This window comes from Cherax quadricarinatus, chromosome 32, assembly GCF_038502225.1.
Source record: "Cherax quadricarinatus isolate ZL_2023a chromosome 32, ASM3850222v1, whole genome shotgun sequence".
NCBI lineage: Eukaryota > Metazoa > Arthropoda > Malacostraca > Decapoda > Parastacidae > Cherax > Cherax quadricarinatus.
This window is the reverse complement of record NC_091323.1, coordinates 7,860,132-7,883,712: the sequence shown is the minus strand read 5'-3', so window position 1 is coordinate 7,883,712 and position 23,581 is coordinate 7,860,132. Positions and strand designations below refer to the sequence as shown.

The 23,581-nt window shown below is 41.0% G+C and overlaps 1 protein-coding gene and 1 long non-coding RNA gene across 2 annotated transcripts in view; both read right to left on the bottom strand.

The window, feature by feature from the left end:
* The window catches only part of LOC128690189 (uncharacterized), a 266,589-nt gene that overhangs the window by 201,812 nt on the left and 41,196 nt on the right, over nucleotides 1-23,581 (bottom strand). The gene's annotated exons all lie outside the window — the stretch shown is intronic.
* Nucleotides 1-23,581, bottom strand: part of LOC128701087 (uncharacterized) — a gene marked incomplete at its 3' end in the record, with an annotated part of 126,078 nt that overhangs the window by 78,383 nt on the left and 24,114 nt on the right. The window contains 1 exon segment of the mRNA XM_070090444.1: nucleotides 5,107-5,279. Within this exon segment, the coding sequence (XP_069946545.1) occupies nucleotides 5,107-5,279 (173 nt within the window).

Here is a 23,581-nt window from a genome sequence, read left to right as displayed (position 1 = left end):
CCAACGAAGAATCACTAATTAATAATCTTGAGGTTAATGATGAGCTTGGGGAAAGCGATCATGGAATTACCTAAATAACTGCAATCAAGTCTCTGTCCCTGATTTCCGCTTGGCCGATTTCATGAGACTGGGAAATTACCTAGCTGGGCTTAATTGGAATGGCCTGAGTATGGGTCAGGTAGGTGGTGATGGTTGCCAATATGACATTTTTCAGAGCATAGTTCTAGCTGCCCAGAAAACTTATGTTCTGTGTAGGGAAATTAGATCTAACAAAAATGATCCTAAATGGATGAACAATAGATTAAAACATCTCATTAGTCAAAAGAGAGGCATATATAGGCGTATCAAAAGAAGGGATGGGCAGTTAAGAAATCAATATATTCAATTAAAGAGAGAAATAAAAAAAAAGGAATAAGAAAAGCAAAAAGGGATTATGAGGCTAAAGTCACAAGGATTTGAAGACTAACCCAAAAGGGTTCTTTCAGGGACAAGATAGGCCCACTTAAGAATAACTCAGATCAGATCACTAACAGTGATAAGGAAATGTGTGAAATTTTCAATACTTACTTCCTCTCAGTTTTTACTCGGGAAGACACTAGCGAAATTCCAGAAATAATAAATTATGTAGAACAGGATGATAATAAACTATGCACGATTGGGTAACTAGTGACATGGTTCTAAGACAAATAGAGAAACTAAAACCTAACAAATCCCCAGGTCCTGATGAATTGTTTGCAAGGGTTTTAAAGGAATGTAAAGATGAACTTAGCAAACCTTTGGTTAATCTTTTCAACATATCACTACAAACTGGCATAGTGCATGACAAGAGGGGAAAATGTCAAATGTAATACCTATTTACAAGGCAGGTGACAGGTCCTTAGCTTCGAACTATAGACCAATAAGCCTTACCTCCATAGTGAGAAAATTTATGGAATCAATAATTGCCGAGGTAATTCGTAGCCATCTTGAAAGGCATAAATTGATTAATGAATCTCAACACGGTTTTACAAAGGGGCGTTCCTGCCTTACGAATTTGTTAACTTTTTTCACTAAGGTATTTGAGGAGGTAGATCATGGTAATGAATATGATATTGTGTATATGGACTTCAGTAAGGCTTTTGATAGAGTTCAACATAAGAGGCTATTAAGGAAACTTAAGACACACGGAATAGGAAGAGAATTTTTTTCCTGGGTAGAGGCATGGCTGACAGAGAGTTTGCATAAATGGGGAGAAATCAGAATGGGGGCACGTCACAAGCGGTGTTCCTCAGGGGTCAATGTTGGGCCCATTGTTGTTCACAATTTACATAAACGACATAGATGAGGGAATAAATAGTGACATAAGCAAATTTGCTGATGACACCAAAATAAACCGTCCAATTCATTCTAATGAGGACATTAGAACATTCCAGGATGATTTGAATAGACTGATGCAGTGATCGGAGAAGTGGCAGATGCAGTTTAATATAGGCAAATGCAAAGTTCTAAATATTGGACAGGAAAATAACCATGCCACATATAAACTAAATAATGTAGATCTTAATATTACTGATTGTGAAAAGGATTTAGGAGTTCTGGTTAGCAGTAATCTGAAACCAAGACAACAGTGCATAAGTGCTCGCAATAAAACTAACATAATTCTTGATTTCATATCAAGAAGCATAAATAATAGGAGTCCTCAGGTTGTTCTTCAACTCTATACATCCTTGGTTAGGCCTCATTTAGATTATGCTGTACAGTTTTGGTCACCGTATTACAGAATGGATATAAATGCTCTGGAAAACATACAAAGGTATTTTATACCATTTTAATATCCACGATGACAAAGTTGATCACATGGATCAGAAATCTCCCCTATGAGAATAGATTGAGGACCGTGAATCTGCACTCTAGAAAGGCGTAGAATTAGGGAGTACATGACAGAGGTGTATAAATGGAAAAGAGGAATAAATAAAGGGAATGTAAATAGCGTGCTAAAAATATCTAGCCAAGAAAGGACTCGCAACAATGGTTTTAAGTTGGAAAAATTCAGATTCAGGAAGGACTGGTTTGGTAAGAGTTGTGGATGAGTGAAACAAACTCCCAAGTACCGCCATAGAAACTAATACGTTGTGTAGTTTTAAAAATATGTTAGATAAATACGAGTGGGTGTGGGTGGGTGTTAGCTGGACCTGCCTAGCTTGTGCTAGTGGGTCTGATGCCGTGCCCCTTCCTTAAGTGGATGTGACCTGACTAGGTGGGTCGTTGGTCTAAGCAGGGGGGTGACATGGACCTCCCTCGCATGAGCCAGTAGACCTGTTGCAGTGTTCTTTCTTATGTTCTTATATCTGTCAAATAGACTATCCTCTGTCCTCTACCAAAGCTTTAGAAACTAGTCTACAGAAATGTCCCTAGGTACACCACAGGAAGGAGTTCTGAGACCCATGTTATTTAATGTTCTGATTAATGTTCTCCTAAGTGCACTACCTACCTCACCTAAACATATAGCTATAAGCTATGCTGATGACATCATGATTCATACAACAAGGCATAAGATGATGAGTACCATTCTTATTGAAGTTCAAGCATTTGTAATCGTTAGGCCTCAACATATCTTCATCTAAAACAAAGATATTGACAAGCAAACAACATCCGCCACCCATCTGTTTACAGGGTGAAAACATTAGCTACGTTAAAACTTACAGATATCTTGGTGTAGATGTACGCTTCAATAAATCCACTATACCACAACTTAATAAGAAATGCAAAGATAGGCAAAATGCTCTCAAAGCTGTTGCTGGCTACAACCTCAACTATGGTGCTAATGTGAGAATCGTGAGAATGATATACATAGCCTATGTTAGGCCCTTAACTGATTATGTTGCTCCCATGTTGATATTAGTTAGATAATCGTGAGAATGATGTACATAGCCTATGTTAGGTCCTTAACTGATTATGCTGCTCCCATGTTGATATTAGTTAGGGAAAGTTCTCTCTGACCCTTGGAGTTAATGCTAAATGAAGCTCTCAGAATTATTCTTGTCTGTTCCAAATCTTCAAAGATTCTTAATGTGAGAAAGGAGCTTGGTATGTCTAGTATCAATGACAAGATTATTGAGATTAACACTGTACTCGGTATTAGAGTGTAAAGAAATAAACCAGACACTGTCACTATGAATCTTACTAAATGTCTAGAAGTAAATACACACATATCTAAATGGATTGTGGAAATATTCAATTACATTAAGTTTTATAACCTGCATGAACTGTATCTTAGTAGACAGCAAGAGAATTTCACCACTCCATGGAAGATGTGTTCATTTAATATTACATATCTGCAAGTGCTTCCCAAGAAGCTCATTATCAGTAATCTCTTCCTTAAATCACTTGTTAAAGCAACTGCTGAAAAAGAAATTTCTCGCCTAGCTGGTAGTAATAAGTTATAAGTTATATACACTGATGGATCTAAGCAGGAGTCTTCTGGCAGGGCTGCATCTGCTCTTGTTGCCACCTCCCTAGATAAGAACGATAACAACTTTTTTGAGTTAGGTATGAGAATTAACAACTGGACGTCTACGCTGCAAACTGAATTGTTTGCCATCCTAATGGCGCTAAAGCTAACCTATGACACTGAGCTTGACTCTATCATCATTACTGATTCTATGTCATCACTAAAGGATCTTGATTCACATAATGACACCAACAACATTCTCATTGGAGAAGCCAGATATAGGTACTAAAAAATCAGGGAAAAGGGAATTAATGTACAATTGCTATGGATCCCATCATACAATGGATTACTCCTTCATGATAAAGTTGATATGTTAGCAACGAAAAGTACCCTGAAGGAGAATGTAGAATATAACTTTGGTATATCTGTGTCTAGCATTAGGAATAATATTAGGAGATAGGTAAATAATGAAAATGAATGACTCACGAAATCGTAATAACATGACTGGAAACAAACCATACCACGGGCGGGGACTGAACTCGTGGTAAGTCGTAAAACTCCAGGCCAGAGCGTAAGCCACTGGAGTTTTAAGATTCACTCACCACGAATTCAGTCCCCGCCCGTGGTATGGTTTGCGAAAATGAATATTATAGGAATGCAGTTAGAAGCCTGAGTAGCTCTATAACCCACTATGATAACATGAACGTAGATAAGTATGTTTATGGAGCAACGTGCAATGTTAACAGACTGATGTTGTAGTGGCCAGGCTTAGGCTTGGTTACAAGTACTTCTGGCAGTTTGGGAGACACAGATATTGACAAACCAAATGCAAAGTATGTGGCCCTTCCTATGGAAACTATCTTGGACACTATGGGCTTAACTGTCCACTTTTTGAAGAATATTGAGATAGAGAGTATAATAACCTATGTGACATGTCAAGGTATCTTATTAATGAAAATAAGATACCAGGTATATTAAGCAAATTTCTTAAATTTGCTCGTAACAGAACTGAAGATATAAATCCAGATGTATTCCCGTTAACCCTTTTGGGGCCTAGTTTCTAGGCCTTTTGTGTGTCCATATGCTCTTGCGCTACCGTCCACATGATGGATATGGGGTGCACAATAAACTAGCCACTTCGGGGGCAAAATCTATATCTAATCTCACACCAGACAATATTCTGGCTCCCAGCCAAGCTAGGCGTTTGTTCCAGAGCAGCTAGCACACGGCTGGTGATTAGTTGTGCCATTTCCCTCATGCTCCTATAAATGAAAAATATTAGAATGTTTAGACTTCGCAGAACACGCTAACTTGGCTAGGCACCAGAGTATTGTTGAATATACGTACTTTGTCCCAGGGTTCGTAGATTCGAGTCTCCTCCGGCCTGAGAAAAATGTTTGTAAATATTTCTCTTGTTCTGGGAAGTCTAAACATTCTAATATCGTCCGTTGGTCGGAGATGTGATTACTCTCAATCACAGGCGCTGTCTGACACTTGGGAATGGGCCTTAGTAAGTAAGTAAGTAAGTAAGTTTATTCAGGTATACACAAAAACAGTTACATAGAATTATCATACATAGCAGCATATGTGTAGAGAACCTGGGATAACACAAAAAAGTCAGACAGAGTGACTTATTTCCATTGGGGTCCTTTCAGTTAATATATAATAATAATTACCTTTTAATCCATCTGGAAATTCGTGCTTAAAGATCTGGATGCCATTGTCGTAGGTTCTGGCGGAGAGGATGAGTGTAGTGCCCGAAGACGTGTTGTAATGTTCCCTCTCCAGCTGGTATTCCCCTAGCGGGTCCTCTCCTATACCTTCCTCTTTATAGAGCGAAACCAGACACCTGAGTGATGAATTGCAATGGTTAAGATTCTTTTTTTTTGTGATTAGCAATTTTAGGTATAGTTGTATAGTCGTTAGGTACAGTCGCCTTGATTTATATGGTACTTTGCAGGGTAAGAGGAGGAACTTGAGGTGGTGAATGTGTAAATGTTCCATACTGGTTTAACGTTTTTTGGGGGAATATAATTATAATAATATTGATTAAAAGTAAAGTAAGTGTTAATTATGTATAATTCCCTGTTATGTTCCATTACACACGATTGGTTGCATAAAAATTAAGTGAAATCGGATGTGTTATTAGAGATTCTGAGTTACAGTCTTAAGCTGCTATAAAACAGCAGTCACCTGTACGTCAACGCACGCAAGAAGTCAAGCAGCTGAACCATCAAACTCTGAAGAGGCAGAGTCGCAGTACAATTTTCTCAAGAGACTTTGGAGCTAGAAATTCCCCTCCACTCTTTCCTTCCCAGCAGGTTCAAGAGCTGCATATTAGTACCGTGAAGAGGCCTAGGAGCACACTACTATGAAGAGGCCTAGGAGCACACTACCATGAAGAGGCCTAGGAGCACACTACTATGAAGAGGCTTAGGAGCACACTACTATGAAGAGGCTTAGGAGCACACTACTATGAAGAGGCCTAGGAGCACACTACTATGAAGAGGCCTAGGAGCACACTATTATGAAGAGGCCTAGGAGCACACTACTATGAAGAGGCCTAGGAGCACACTACCATGAAGAGGCCTAGGAGCACACTACTATGAAGAGGCCTAGGAGCACACTACTATGAAGAGGCCTAGGAGCACACTACTATGAAGAGGCCTAGGAGCACACTACTATGAAGAGGCCTAGGAGCACACTACTATGAAGAGGCCTAGGAGCACACTACCATGAAGAGGCCTAGGAGCACACTACTATGAAGAGGCCTAGGAGCACACTACTATGAAGAGACCTAGGAGCACACTACTATGAAGAGGCCTAGGAGCACACTACTATGAAGAGGCCTAGGAGCACACTACTATGAAGAGGCTTAGGAGCACACTACTATGAAGAGGCCTAGGAGCACACTACCATGAAGAGGCCTAGGAGCACACTACTATGAAGAGGCCTAGGAGCACACTACCATGAAGAGGCTTAGGAGCACACTACCATGAAGAGACGTAGGAGCACACTACCATGAAGAGGCGTAGCAGCACACTACCATGAAGAGGCGTAGGAGCACACTACCATGAAGAGGCTTAGGAGCACACTACCATGAAGAGGCTTAGGAGCACACTACCTTACTTACTTACTTACTTACTTACCATGAAGAGGCGTAGGAGCACACTACCATGAAGAGGCTTAGGAGCACACTACCATGAAGAGGCTTAGGAGCACACTACTATGAAGAGGCTTAGGAGCACACTACTGTGAAGAGGCTTAGGAGCACACTACTATGAAGAGGCTTAGGAGCACACTACCATGAAGAGGCTTAGGAGCACATTACCATGAAGAGGCTTAGGAGCACACTACCATGAAGAGGCTTAGGAGCACACTACCATGAAGAGGCTTAGGAGCACACTACTATGAAAAGGCTTAGGAGCGCACTACTATGAAGAGGCTTAGGAGCACACTACCATGAAGAGGCTTAGGAGCACACTACCATGAAGAGGCTTAGGAGCACACTACCATGAAGATGCATAGGAGCACACTACTATGAAGAGGCTTAGGAGCACACTACCACGAAGAGGCTTAGGAGCACACTACCATGAAGAGGCGTAGGAGCACACTACCATGAAGAGGCTTAGGAGCACATTACCATGAAGAGGCTTAGGAGCACACTACTATGAAAAGGCGTAGGAGCACACTACCATGAAGAGGCTTAGGAGCACACTACCATGAAGAGGCGTAGGAGCACACTGCCATGAAGAGGCTTAGGAGCACACTACCATGAAGAGGCGTAGGAGCACACTACCATGAAGAGACCTAGGAGCACACTACCATGAAGAGGCGTAGGAGCACACTACCATGAAGAGGCTTAGGAGCACACTACCATGAAGAGACCTAGGAGCACACTACCATGAAGAGACCTAGGAGCACACTACCATGAAGAGACCTAGGAGCACACTACCATGAAGAGACCTAGGAGCACACTATCATGAAGAGGCTTAGGAGCACACTACCATGAAGAGACCTAGGAGCACACTACCATGAAGAGGCTTAGGAGCACACTACCATGAAGAGACCTAGAAGCACACTACCATGAAGAGGCTTAGGAGCACACTACCATGAAGAGACCTAGGAGCACACTACCATGAAGAGGAGTAGGAGCACACTACCATGAAGAGGCTTAGGAGCACACTACCATGAAGAGATCTAGGAGCACACTACCATGAAGAGACCTAGGAGCACACTACCATGAAGAGACCTAGGAGCACACTACCATGAAGAGGCTTAGGAGCACACTACCATGAAGAGACCTAGGAGCACACTACCATGAAGAGACCTAGGAGCACACTACCATGAAGAGGCTTAGGAGCACACCACCATGAAGAGGCTTAGGAGCACACTACCATGAAGAGGCTTAGGAGCACACTACCATGAAGAGACCTAGGATCACACTACCATGAAGAGGCGTAGGAGCACACTACCATGAAGAGGCTTAGGAGCACACTACCATGAAGAGGCTTAGGAGCACACTACCATGAAGAGACCTAGGAGCACACTACCATGAAGAGGCTTAGGAGCACACTACCATGAAGAGGCTTAGGAGCACACTACCATGAAGAGGCTTAGGAGCACACTACCATGAAGAGGCTTAGGAGCACACTACCATGAAGAGGCTTAGGAGCACACTACCATGAAGAGGCTTAGGAGCACACTACCATGAGGAGACCTAGGAGCACACTACCATGAAGAGACCTAGGAGCACACTACTATGAAGAGGCTTAGGAGCACACTACCATGAAGAGACCTAGTAGCACACTACCATGAAGAGGCTTAGGAGCACACTACCATGAAGAGGCTTAGGAGCACACTACCATGAAGAGACCTAGGAGCACACTACCATGAAGAGACCTAGGAGCACACTACCATGAAGAGGCTTAGGAGCACACTACCATGAAGAGACCTAGGAGCACACTACCATGAAGAGGCTTAGGAGCACACTACCATGAAGAGGCTTAGGAGTACACTACCATGAAGAGGCTTAGGAGCACACTACCATGAAGAGGCTTAGGAGCACACTACCATGAAGAGACCTAGGAGCACACTACCATGAAGAGACCTAGGAGCACACTACCATGAAGAGGCTTAGGAGCACACTACCATGAAGAGACCTAGGAGCACACTACCATGAAGAGGCTTAGGAGCACACTACCATGAAGAGGCTTAGGAGCACACTACCATGAAGAGGCTTAGGAGCACACTACCATGAAGAGACCTAGGAGCACACTACCATGAAGAGACCTAGGAGCACACTACCATGAAGAGGCTTAGGAGCACACTACCATGAAGAGACCTAGGAGCACACTACCATGAAGAGGCTTAGGAGCACACTACCATGAAGAGGCTTAGGAGCACACTACCATGAAGAGGCTTAGGAGCACACTACCATGAAGAGACCTAGGAGCACACTACCATGAAGAGGCTTAGGAGCACACTACCATGAAGAGGCTTAGGAGCACACTACCATGAAGAGGCTTAGGAGCACACTACCATGAAGAGGCTTAGGAGCACACTACCATGAAGAGGCGTAGGAGCACAGTACTATGAAGAGGCTTAGGAGCACACTACTATGAAGAGGCTTAGGAGCACACTACCATGAAGAGACCTAGGAGCACACTACCATGAAGAGGCTTAGGAGCACACTACCATGAAGAGGCTTAGGAGCACACTACCATGAAGAGGCTTAGGAGCACACTACCATGAAGAGGCTTAGGAGCACACTACCATGAAGAGGCTTAGGAGCACACTACTATGAAGAGGCCTAGGAGCACACTATCATGAAGAGGCTTAGGAGCACACTACCATGAAGAGGCTTAGGAGCACACTACCATGAAGAGGCTTAGGAGCACACTACCATGAAGAGGCCTAGGAGCACACTACTATGAAGAGGCTTAGGAGCACACTACCATGAAGAGGCTTAGGAGCATTAGCTCAACACACTCACGAAGCCTAGATTCTGCAGCTTAATGTCATCTGAAGACCCAGCAGCTGTAGTTCAACATCCTCAAGAAGTACAGAAGCTGTAGATCAAGATCATGATGAGAACCAGGAGCTGGAACTCAACAGTTAGTCTTGCTGCCATTCCACGTAAACTAATAAACTAAGTTAGACGAAAGTCACAATAATTATTCAGCTACGTCACGGGATGTGTCAACTACACAATACTGTTTAAAAATATAGGATTAAATATTTAAATTAAGCTTAATTTCCTGACTGTGTTGTGGGGTAGAAGACACACAAGACCCACCATTAAACACTTATTAAAGGAACTGCCTAAAAAACTATGATGGAGATATTTCTAGAAAATGATGCAACCAACAACACCAATAATTTAAAAAAAAAAAAAAAAAAAAAGGAATAACTTAAAAAAGAAAGAAGGCATTTTTTTTTTTTTTTAATCAAGACGACTGAGAGTATTGTGCGCGGGGAGGGGGGAGGGGGAAGGAGGAGGGGGGAGGGGGTGGGGGTGGGGGAGGTCGGGTTGGGAGGGGGAGGGGAGGGAGAGGGGGTAATAAAGTAGGTATTGTGAGTTCCATGTTAATGCTTGAATTCCTTTGTACTTAAGATGGTCACGTACGGTACTTGTATTTTCTCAAATAAATAGGCAAAATGGCTCCTTAAAACCCTATTGCAAAATGATAATCCTTGTTTAGGTAAGATACATGAGAGTGGAAGTTAATATGAAGAGGCATTTTCAACTTATGCAAATTTGCCAATTTATACAATAAAAATGTCAATTTGTCACCAACAGAGCGATCAGAAGCGACATTTTCAGATTATTGCATTGAAACCAATTATCCAATTTTAATAAATTATTAAGCAAATTGTATCAGCACTGAAAGTTTGAAGTCGATCAGAAGACGCATTTTCAAGTTAATGCGTAGAAACTATTAATCCACATTTTTATTTATAAAATTGGCAAATTTGCACCAACACAGCCAGGAACTAATCTGAATCTCGGGTGAGATACGTCAGTGTCGTAAGTTTGTACACATACTAAGCAGACATTTTTCAAGTTACTACACTGCATAATATTCAACATTTTAACTGACATCAAACTAGCACCTAAACCGTTCAATAACATTAACTTTAAGTAGCACTGAATTAGTTACATGGCGCGAACTATAGCTAACTGTTACTTTGTCATATTCCATTACACGCTGTGGGCTCCATACACGAGGTAATATAACTCGTCAGCCTGAGCCAGATTTCAGTACATGACTCACGAAATCGTAATGACATGATTGCAAACAAACCATACCACGGGTGGGGTTTGATCCCGCGGTCAGAGAGTCTCAAAACTCCAGACCGTTGCGTTAGCCACTGGTCCCGGTCTGGAGTTTTGAGACTCTGACCGCGGGATCAAACCCCACCCGTGGTATAGCAGATTTCAGTAGTTCGACGAGGATATCATCAAACATTTCACAATGAATGGGTGTGACTGGGTGAGAAATGAACCTGCCTAGCATGACCCAGTGTGGCCCGGTGGCCTGGTGGCTAACGCTCCCGCTTCACACACGGAGGGCCCGGGTTCGATTCCCGGCGGGTGGAAACATTTCGACACGTTTCCTTACACCTGTTGTCCTGTTCACCTAGCAGCAAATAGGTACCTGGGTGTTAGTCGACTGGTGTGGGTCGCATCCTGGGGGACAAGATTAAGGACCCCAATGGAAATAAGTTAGACAGTCCTCGATGACGCACTGACTTTCTTGGGTTATCCTGGGTGTCTAACCCTCCGGGGTTAAAAATCCGAACGAAATCTTATCTTATCTTATCTCTACAATGTTCCTTTACTCTTATGTTCTTATAAGTTCAGTAGTTACGACAGTTTTAAATGTTTTATTCAAGCATGTCTGAGCTATTGTGCAGGTATTACCATTTTATGAAGAGCCTATCCCCTGCACAGAAAATGTGGCTGACGAGTTTGACTGAGGTGAATGCGATGACAGATGTGCACATTGTTACTGGTGCACATGGAAAGTGACTGTGAAGGTGACGTGGTGAACAGAGGCCGGGTGGTTCTGTGGATGGTGGTCGTGAGCTCTAGAGAAGATTACTGGTTCCTCACGTCACAGTCGTGCTTGTAGTAATTATTCTATTCGGCACATCACTACTGCCTCTGGTAGTCTGCCTGTCTTCCTGATACCTCTCCATTTTTTTAACCAACCCACAGTACACAAACTTAACCTGAAGCAACAACACTGAGAACACAATGAGGATTTTTTTTCCTTTCAAGGTTACGGTAATGTAAGAAGCTGGGATTCCCAAAGACGACTGTGCCTTCGGTTGAAGGACGGGGAGAGGGGAGAGGTGGGTTATATAAATACCCTCTCCCTAGAGATATAAATAAATAAATTACACACACACACACACACACACACACACACACACACACACACACACACACACATATATATATATATATATATGTGTGTGTGTGTGTGTGTGTGTGTGTGTGTGTGTGTGTGTGTGTGTGTGTGTGTGTGTGTGTGTGTGTGTGTGTGTGTGTGTGTGTGTGTGTGTGTGTGCGTGTGTGTGTGTGTGTGTGTGTGTGTGTGTGCGTGTGTGTGTGTGTGTGTGTGTGTGTGTGTGTGTGTGTGTGTGTGTGTGTGTGTGTGTGCGTGAGTGTGTGTGTGTGTGTGTGTGTGTGTGTGTGTGTGTGTGTGTGTGTGTGTGTGTGTGTGTGTGTGTGTGTGTGTGTGTGTGTGTGTGCGTGTGTGTGTGTGTTTCTGTGTGTGCGTACTCACCTATTTGTGGCTGCAGGGGTCGAATCATAGCTCATGGCCCTGCCTCTTTACTATTTGCTACTAGGTCCTCCCTCTCTTTATCAAACCTTGTCTTAAAACTATGTATAGTTCCTGCCTCCACTACGTCACTTTCTAGGCTGTACCACTTCCTGACAACTCTATGTCTGAAGAAATACTGTCCACCCTGTCAATTCCTCGCAGCATTTTATGTCGTTATTATGTCTCCCTTGACTCTCCTGTCCTCCAGTGTCATCAGGCCAATTTCCCTTAACCCTTCTTAGTAGGACAATCCTCTTAGCTCTGGGACTAGTCTTGTTGCAAACCTTCATACTCCAATATGGGCCTAACGTATATGGCGTACAGAGTCTTGAACGATTCCTTACTGAGGTATCGGAACGCTATTCTTAGGTTTGCCAGATGCCCGTATGCTGCAATAGTTATCTGATTGATGTGCGCCTCAGGAGATGTGCTCGGTATTATACTCACCCCAAGATCTTTTTCCTTGAGTGAGGTTTGCAGTCTTTGGCCACCTAGACTTTGCATTTCACAGGGTTAAATTCAAGGAGCCAGTTGCTGGACAAGGCTTGAAGCCTGTCCAGGTCTCTTTGTAGTCCTGCCTGATCCTCGACCGATTTAATTCTCCTCATTAACTTCATATCATCTGCAAACAGGGACACTTCTGAGTCTATCCCTTCCGTTATGTCGTTCACATATACCAAGAACAGCACAGGTCCTAGGACTGACCCTGTGGAACCCTGCTCGTCACAGGCGCCCACTCTGATACCTCGTCACTTCCTCGTCTGATACCTCGTTGTTGCTTCACTCAATTATGTAATCAAACCACAGAACCACATGATCACTAGCTCGAAGGGGCCTTTCATATGTGATATCATCGATGTCCGAACTACTCAAGGTGAATACTAGGTCCAGTCTTGCTGGATCATCCTCACCTCTCTCTCTGGTAGTGTCTCTAACATGTTGATACATGATACATCATCTTGGCTATCCATGCTTCGGAACCCCACTTGGGCTCCAGGTTTTCCAGTTAATCTCCTTGTGATTGAAATCACCCATAACTAGTAACTTTGCTCTCCCCAAGTGAGCTCTTCTGGGCACCTCTGCTAGTGTGTCTACCATTGCTCTGTTGCTCTCGTCGTATTCTTCTCTTGGCCTCTTGCGGTTCTGTGGTGGGTTGCACATTACTGCAATTATCACCTTATGGCCCTCAGACTGAATTGTTCCTACAATGTAGTCCCTTTTGCCCATTCCATCCATTCCTTCCATTTCCTCAAATCCCCACTGGTTTTTAATGAGCAGTGAAACTCCTCCTCCCCTCTGCTCCCTCTATCTTTCCTCAGGATTTGATACCCAGGTAGAAAGATTGCATCTGTTATCATCCTGGTGAGTTTAATTTATGTGAGTACTATTATGTCTGGGGATGTCTCCTTGATTCTTTCATGCTACTCCTCACACTTGTTTGTTATTCTATCTTCATTTGTATACCAAATCTTCAACTCTTTTCTAAAACTGTGGTCTGGGGGTATGCTAGGGTTGGGGAAGCGGGAGACCTGTTCACGAACTATGGGTGGTTGCTGTGAAGGTGGAGTTTGTAATGAGATGGGTGGGGGCATTGGGTATGGCATGTGTGCTTTGTGTTAGAGTGTTTGGTTGCATTGGGGTTGTCCTGGTTGCTGGGGCTTCTGGAGGTGGTTGTGAGGGAGGCTGTATTTGATCTTTCTCCTGGGTCTGGGTTCTGTCCATCTCCATCTTCACCTTTCTTTCCTCTTTTCATCTTTGTACCCTCTCTTTCAGCTTCTGCCTTTCTTCTCATGTTCTGTCATGGGCGAGATACACCTTCCAGTATGCCGGCATGTCCCTTAGTCTTGCTTTCTCCTGCAGGATCCTGTTTCGAGCCAATTCTGACTCGAAAATCGCTTTGACTGGCTGGCTTCTTCCTCTTGCAAATGCCCCTAATCTCAGAAAATTTGCCAGCTGGGTCATGTCATCTTCTCCTATTACTTTCATGGTGCTTTCAATTGCTTTTTCTCCCCTTGCCTTCTTGCTTTGTAAGTTTTCCCTTTAACTTCCTGGCGCCCATAAACAAAGACTGATCTCTCCCTTTCGTTCTCCCACTGCATATCCCTATGTATCCCTTGAATTGATTTAGTTGCCTCCATTGCAGCTTCAATCTCTTCACTATCTGTTGTTGCTGGGCTCTGTGGTCTGTCATTTTCCCTTCTCAGCACTGCTGTGGTCTGTTAGGGCCTCCACATATAGTTTAGCTTTTTCATTTTCTACAGTCCCCACGCTTGTTCCTGATGTGATCCTCTTTTTTTCCTCAGGCTCCACGATGGTCTGATAGGGCCTCTGCATACAGTTTCACTCTTTCATTCCCTACAGTCCTCTTGCTTGTGACTGGCATAACAGTTTCTGATGTCATGCCCATGTGGCTCTTTAGTTATTTAGGCTGTTTCAGATTTTTCAGTTCCTCTTCTAATCTCTGTATATTTGCCTCTGGTGCTGTGACTTGTATCTCCCACTTCCTGCTCTCTGCAGCTATCCTCTCCTCACATTTCATATTAAGCTCTTATAGCTTCCTTTCCCACTCATGTTCCCTTTTCATGAGTTCTGCTACCTAATCTTCTTTTGTAAACTCATCCTCCAGTCCCCTGGTTTTCCGTCCTGCTCTCTGGCATCCCATGTTTTTTCTTGCCACACAAATATGTGTGTGTGTGTGTTTGTGAGAGTGAGTGTTAGGTACCATTTTGTCCTAGGCACATGTCGATTAGACACTAGGCCTGTCGTGTATATATATATATATATATATATATATATATATATATATATATATATATATATATATATATATATATATATATATATATATATATATATATATATATATATATATATATATATATATATACATAGGAGTAGGGGTAGGGGTCGGCCTATGAAAAGTTGGAGGGAGGAAGTAAAGGAGGTTTTGTGTGCGAGGGTCTTGGACTTCCAGCAAGCATGTGTTAGTGTACTTTATAGGAGTGAATGGCGACAAATGGTTTTTAGGACTTGACGTGCTGTTGGACTGTGAGCAGGGTAATATTTATGAAGGGATTCAGGGAAACTGGCAGGCTGGATTTGAGTCCTGGAGATGGGAAGTACAGTGCCTGCACTCTGAAGGAAGGGTGTTGATGATGCAGGTTTATAACTGAGGTCTAAGCACACCTCTGGCAAGACAGTGATGGAGCAAATGATGTTGAAAGTTTTTCTTTTTTGGGCCACCCTGCTTTAGTGGAAAATGGCTGATGTGTTAATAAAAAATAAAATAAAAAAAATATATATATACGTATATCATCAACAGAACTGCAACGCAGCCAGGACCCAATCCTGAGCTCCCACATCCAGCCCCGTGTGAACTGGGGCTGGATGTGGGGCTGGACCACCATCCTTAAACACCAGGCATCCGACAGTACTGAGCGTGTTATCCTGATGCAAGGACATTCGTGTTTAAGGATGGCAGTCTCATGGAGAGAGCAAGTACCTTGCTCAGTTCACACAGGGCTGGGCACAGGAACGCAGGACCGAGCCCTGGCCAAGCCGCAGCTTCGTCAACGATTCAAAGTCACTTGTTTTGTGATTTCATATATTTATATATATATATATATATATATATATATATATATATATATATATATATATATATATATATATATATATATATATATATATATGCACCTGGAGAAGAGAGGAATGCAGAGGAGAGAGAGAGATTTTGGGAGATGTTAAGTGAATGTATAGGAGCCTTTGAACCAAGTGAGAGAGTAATTGTGGTAGGGGACTTGAATGCTAAAGTAGGAGAAACTTTTAGAGAGGGTGTGGTAGGTAAGTTTGGGGTGCCAGGTGTAAATGATAATGGGAGCCCTTTGATTGAACTTTGTATAGAAAGGGGTTTAGTTATAGGTAATACATATTTTAAGAAAAAGAGGATAAATAAGTATACACGATATGATGTAGGGCGAAATGACAGTAGTTTGTTGGATTATGTATTGGTAGATAAAAGACTGTTGAGTAGACTTCAGGATGTACATGTTTATAGAGGGGCCACAGATATATCAGATCACTTTCTAGTTGTAGCTACACTGAGAGTAAAAGGTAGATGGAATACAATGAGAACAGAAGCATCAGGGAAGAGAGAGGTGAAGGTTTATAAACTAAAAGAGGAGGCAGTTAGGGTAAGATATAAACAGCTATTGGAGGATAGATGGGCTAATGAGAGCATAGGCAATGGGGTCGAAGAGGTATGGGGTAGGTTTAAAAATGTAGTGTTAGAGTGTTCAGCAGAAGTTTGTGGTTACAGGAAAGTGGGTGCAGGAGGGAAGAGGAGCGATTGGTGGAATGATGATGTAAAGAGAGTAGTAAGGGAGAAAAAGTTAGCATATGAGAAGTTTTTACAAAGTAGAAGTGATGCAAGGAGGGAAGAGTATATGGAGAAAAAGAGAGAAGTTAAGAGAGTGGTGAAGCAATGTAAAAAGAGAGCAAATGAGAGAGTGGGTGAGATGTTATCAACAAATTTTGTTGAAAATAAGAAAAAGTTTTGGAGTGAGATTAACAAGTTAAGAAAGCCTAGAGAACAAATGGATTTGTCAGTTAAAAATAGGAGAGGAGAGTTATTAAATGGAGAGTTAGAGGTATTGGGAAGATGGAAGGAATATTTTGAGGAATTGTTAAATGTTGATGAAGATAGGGAAGCTGTGATTTCGTGTATAGGGCAAGGAGGAATAACATCTTGTAGGAGTGAGGAAGAGCCAGTTGTGAGTGTGGGGGAAGTTCGTGAGGCAGTAGGTAAAATGAAAGGGGGTAAGGCAGCCGGGATTGATGGGATAAAGATAGAAATGTTAAAAGCAGGTGGGGATATAGTTTTGGAGTGGTTGGTGCAATTATTTAATAAATGTATGGAAGAGGGTAAGGTACCTAGGGATTGGCAGAGAGCATGCATAGTTCCTTTGTATAAAGGCAAAGGGGATAAAAGAGAGTGCAAAAATTATAGGGGGATAAGTCTGTTGAGTGTACCTGGTAAAGTGTATGGTAGAGTTATAATTGAAAGAATTAAGAGTAAGACGGAGAATAGGATAGCAGATGAACAAGGAGGCTTTAGGAAAGGTAGGGGGTGTGTGGACCAGGTGTTTACAGTGAAACATATAAGTGAACAGTATTTAGATAAGGCTAAAGAGGTCTTTGTGGCATTTATGGATTTGGAAAAGGCGTATGACAGGGTGGATAGGGGGGCAATGTGGCAGATGTTGCAAGTGTATGGTGTAGGAGGTAGGTTACTGAAAGCAGTGAAGAGTTTTTACGAGGATAGTGAGGCTCAAGTTAGAGTATGTAGGAAAGAGGGAAATTTTTTCCCAGTAAAAGTAGGCCTTAGACAAGGATGTGTGATGTCACCGTGGTTGTTTAATATATTTATAGATGGGGTTGTAAGAGAAGTAAATGCGAGGGTCTTGGCAAGAGGCGTGGAGTTAAAAGATAAAGAATCACACACAAAGTGGGAGTTGTCACAGCTGCTCTTTGCTGATGACACTGTGCTCTTGGGAGATTCTGAAGAGAAGTTGCAGAGATTGGTGGATGAATTTGGTAGGGTGTGCAAAAGAAGAAAATTAAAGGTGAATACAGGAAAGAGTAAGGTTATGAGGATAACAAAAAGATTAGGTGATGAAAGATTGAATATCAGATTGGAGGGAGAGAGTATGGAGGAGGTGAACGTATTCAGATATTTGGGAGTGGACGTGTCAGCGGATGGGTCTATGAAAGATGAGGTGAATCATAGAATTGATGAGGGAAAAAGAGTGAGTGGTGCACTTAGGAGTCTGTGGAGACAAAGAACTTTGTCCTTGGAGGCAAAGAGGGGAATGTATGAGAGTATAGTTTTACCAACGCTCTTATATGGGTGTGAAGCGTGGGTGATGAATGTTGCAGCGAGGAGAAGGCTGGAGGCAGTGGAGATGTCATGTCTGAGGGCAATGTGTGGTGTGAATATAATGCAGAGAATTCGTAGTTTGGAAGTTAGGAGGAGGTGCGGGATTACCAAAACTGTTGTCCAGAGGGCTGAGGAAGGGTTGTTGAGGTGGTTCGGACATGTAGAGAGAATGGAGCGAAACAGAATGACTTCAAGAGTGTATCGGTCTGTAGTGGAAGGAAGGCGGGGTAGGGGTCGGCCTAGGAAGGGTTGGAGGGAGGGGGTAAAGGAGGTTTTGTGTGCGAAGGGCTTGGACTTCCAGCAGGCATGCGTGAGCGTGTTTGATAGGAGTGAATGGAGACAAATGGTTTTTAATACTTGACGTGCTGTTGGAGTGTGAGCAAAGTAACATTTATGAAGGGATTCAGGGAAACCGGCAGGCCGGACTTGAGTCCTGGAGATGGGAAGTACAGTGCCTGCACTCTGAAGGAGGGGTGTTAATATTGCAGTTTAAAAACTGTAGTGTAAAGCACCCTTCTGGCAAGACAGTGATGGAGTGAATGATGGTGAAAGTTTTTCTTTTTCGGGCCACCCTGCCTTGGTGGGAATCGGCCGGTGTGATAATAAAAAATAAATAATAAATAATATATATATACATATATATATATATATATACATATATATATATGTATATATATATAAATATATATATATATATATATATATATATATATATATATATATATATATATATATATATATATATATATATATATATATATATATATATATATATATATATATATATATATATATATCTCGTGCCGAATATGTAAAACTGGTCAATTAGCAAGAACTCATTTAAAATTAAGTCCTTTCTAAAATTTTCTCTTATACGTTTGAAGATATATTTTTTTCATTAGTGATAATGTAAAAATTTATAATTTTGTTCCAAAAGAATCTTAGAAAACTTACCTAACCTTATTATAAAAAGAACAATTTATTTTAACATAACCCAACTAAATATATTTTAGATTTGTTTACAATAATTTAATACTAAACAAACACAGTGAAATATATTTTTTTCGTCAGGTTCAGAATGATTTTGGCGAAATTATTGCATACACAAATTTTCACTTGTCCTATATGGCAAGATGAGGGTTGCTATTTAAGCCAAGATCGCAAGTTCTGCCTATTCGGCACGACATATATATATATATATATATATATATATATATATATATATATATATATATATATATATATATATATATATATATATATATATATATATATATATATATATGCAAAAACAACCACCGTGAAAGAATAGTGGAATTCCAAGCACTTTCGCGACTTCTCACATTATCAAGAAACTATAAAAGTAATAAATACATCAAAGGAAGGCATATAAAGGGTCTAGACCACTCCTCACCATCACATCCCACAACAAAGCAACACCTGATGCGTGACGACACCCGAATCATAAGAAAGGAGGAGCACTGCAGCAGACCCGCTGGCCCAACTAAACAGGTCCTTCATGACATCCCACTAACAAAATATTCTACCTAAGAATTGAGATTTATTATTTGTCCAATGCATTTTTAAATTTTTCCAAAATTTTATTAATTATAAATGGATCTAATTTATATAAACCAAAGGAAATATTCATATTATTGTCAAAACTACTTTTTATGAAACAAGATTCAATTATATTCCTGTCGATCATGGACTTGCTTGATACTACTTTCTCAACTTTTTGAAAATCAATTGGATGATTAAAATCTCTTACATGAATAAATAGAGCATTGGAATTTTGCCCAATTCTAATGCTATATTTATGTAGTTTTAATCTTAGTTCGAGATTTTTACCAGTTTGACCGTAATAAACTTTATCGCAAATTTTACAAGGAATCTTATAGACACATCCGTCAGCATTTTGAGGGGAATTCTTTATCAAAAGTTTTTTTTTACTGTATCAAGATTTTTAAATACAACTTTGATATTGAAAGTCTTAAGAAGAGAAGGCATATCAACCAAGTTTTCATGGTAAGGGAGAACCAACATATTTTTAGTTGAAAAAGGTTGGTTGTCCCTTTTTGGGTTGTAAAAAGTATTCTTTCACAGTGGTTGTTTTGCATATTCTGAAATCACCTGTTTACTCTGATCTTATGGTATATATATATATATATATATATATATATATATATATATATATATATATATATATATATATATATATATATATATATATATATATATATATATATATATATATATATATATATATATATATATATATATATGTGCAGCATGCATTTCCCCTCTGGATGGCCACGCTGTGGCGCTGGAACATGAAAGTGGCTGCCCTCGGGTCCCTGGTGGTGTCGATGAGTCTGGAACCCGGTTCTTTAAGGAAACATGTGGCATGTTTTCCCCATGATCCCAAGGTCTCTGATCCCATTTATTTATTTCTACAAGTGCATGTACAAGTTGTATAGGCCTAGCTGACATCAGTGACATACTACTACATAGAAAGCCCCTTGGTATGCAAAGCATTTCTGGCAAATTAGGTCAGTTCTGTCCCAGGATGCGACCCACACCAGTCGAATAACACCCAGGTACCTATTACACTGGTCAACAGCCAAAATGCTTCCCTGACCAGGGTAGCAATTTCCAACTAATTTTAGGTCACTGATAATGAATATCATGGTTAAAATTGTTTGTTAGCTATACTTTGAATATAGACCTAAGTGTCAAAACAGGTTCCAACAGGCGTGTGGCAGTGTGTTTCTTACCAGACTCACAGTCTGACTGACCTTCATTATTGTTCCAGCAGTCATAGAAGGTGGTTGTCATGTGCAAGTTTATATTCTGAGGTGAAAGATGGGTGATTTTCTTACCCAAACAGGGCGGATACACCAAGTACTGCTGCTTTCTATGTGAAAGGGACAGCCGTATAAGAGGTTCCCACTATATCAGGAGAGACTGGCCACCTGGGATGAAAAATGTTCAACATCTACCTCTTATTTAATCAAACAAAATTTTGCTACCACCACTACACATAAAAAGGCAGAGAATAGGTACGGATTAGAGTTTAAAACATCTTTCTTTCTTTTTCTTCTTTCAACATACCAGCCGTATCCCACCGAGGCAGGGTGGCCCAAAAGAAAAAACTAAAGTTTCTCTTTTTAAATTTAGTAATATATACAGGAGAAGGGGTTACTAGCCCCTTGCTCCCGGCATTTTAGTCGCCTCTTACAACACGCATGGCTTACGGAGGAAGAATTCTGTTCCACTTCCCCATGGAGGCCAAAACATACTGACACATATTGTACGTTAAAATAAAATAATCAAATATTACATGTCTCGTATCTTCAAACTTATAGCCAATAAGCATTTTTTAAGGTGATATATGGATTCAGGAAATGAAAATACATAAGAATTAACTAATCTCATTTAAGAAGCATACAACTTTTCAAAAATTGTTGACCAGTGTTACTACTGATGGGTGAACGTAGACAACAGGTTTAAGGAAACACGCCCGATGTTTTTACTCTCGCCGGGAATCAAATCTAAGCCCTCACCGTGTGCAGCTAGAGCTTTTTCCACCAAGCCACGGGCCACCATGGAGTTACTGTTTTCATAATTTTCATGTATGATTTGTGCATGCAAATATTATTATACAGGTTTAAATATTTTAAGGATTTTAAATATTTTAAGTATTTTCACTTAAAATGTTTAGTAATTGATAATTTTCTGGGGTCTTGTGAGGGGATAAGATTGGAAGCCTAAATGAGCGGTGGCAGTAATATAATTGGTTGAATGCGTGTTCAGCAAGGGGTACGCATTGTTACCTCTACCCCCTCCCCTCTTCACCTCCCAGTGGGAGTTAACGTGGGACTCTACTGACGAATTGACGTTACTTGACTTTCTACTCCCATCAAGTCTGTAAATAGTGAGTTCCACTCTTATTTACTGTTATACTGTGTGTTTGTGTTTTAATTAATTTAACCAGACCTGATTTGACTTTCGTGTGTGTGTGTGTGTGTGTGTGTGTGTGTGTATGCGCACGCGCGCGTGTGTGTGTGTAATTTATTTTTATGTTGATGACTTAAGGGCGAGGGTAGTTAAACTGCAGCAACAGTCTCTACTAGTCTTGCGAGATGTTCAAATTAAGTTGTGATGCAATCTTAGCCAGTTCAAGGTTTTCGAGCATATATATGTAATTTCATATATACATACACTGTAAGCAGCTTATTTATTTATTTATTTATTTAGAAATTTAAGCATACATACAGAGGTACAAAAAAAAATACAGGTAAGAGCAGCATGCCAAAGCCACTTATATGCATAGCATTACAGGCTGGCTTAAAATTAACTTAAGATTAAGTTGGTTATAAATCTTAGTTTGCTGGAAAAGTGTTGAAATGCCTTGCGCATAGTTAACACTCCTCTTGTACTCACTTGCTGTAATGATTAGATTTCTATCGGTTTACATTATGTACGACTGATTACTTGTAAACATTCTCCAGGACAGTGTCTTGGGACGGGTCTTACTCGTTCAACGACCTGTCGTATGTGTGTGACTCCTTACATTCTTTGAAGGGACTTTCATATACACTGAGTCTTAATCTTTCGATAGGTAGGCTGTTGTTTTGTTTAAATCACTGGACATAATTATATATTTTACAGCAAAATAGCTTAGCAGTTTACTCTCCCAACAATAAATTTTTGCATACACCTATCATCATAATAAGTCTTATTCAGTTACTTGAGTGATGAGCATTGACGGTGACTTATTTTTGTGAAAGCTCCCGAGACATTTTAAGTCACCAGTTTATGTTAAAACGATATTTTCTAAATCCTCCAACCTACTTTCTGCTGTAACATTAAGATATTATACATGACGGTCATACAATATTATCGACACCAATATACTCTGACGTATTCCTCAATTTGTATCCACTGGTATTATTATATAGTTGACAATCCTTTATCCGAAAAGCTTGTAACCGGAAGTGTTTCGAATTTCGTATTTTGGAATATTTGTATAACTGCTTCTATAAAATGGAATAGTTTACTGCTAGGCAAACAGAGACAGCAGGAAACATGCCCAGCATTTCCACCCATATCGGGGATCGAGCCAGGGACACTTTGTGCGAAGCGTGTGCGGAAAATAATTTCCCAAAGTTGTGCTGTGTAAATAAACCTGATTAAAAGTGTATTTTGAAGAAGTGAACCGACAGGGAAGCTCTGCGCCTGCGCTGACGAGCAGGAGGAGAGTCGCCATTGTTTTTTTTGGATGTAGTACAAACACGTTAATGTAAGGTGTATAATTTTCGTCGCTCTAGGGGTTATATTGGGCTTAAACCTCTCAAATAGGAGCCAAAATTT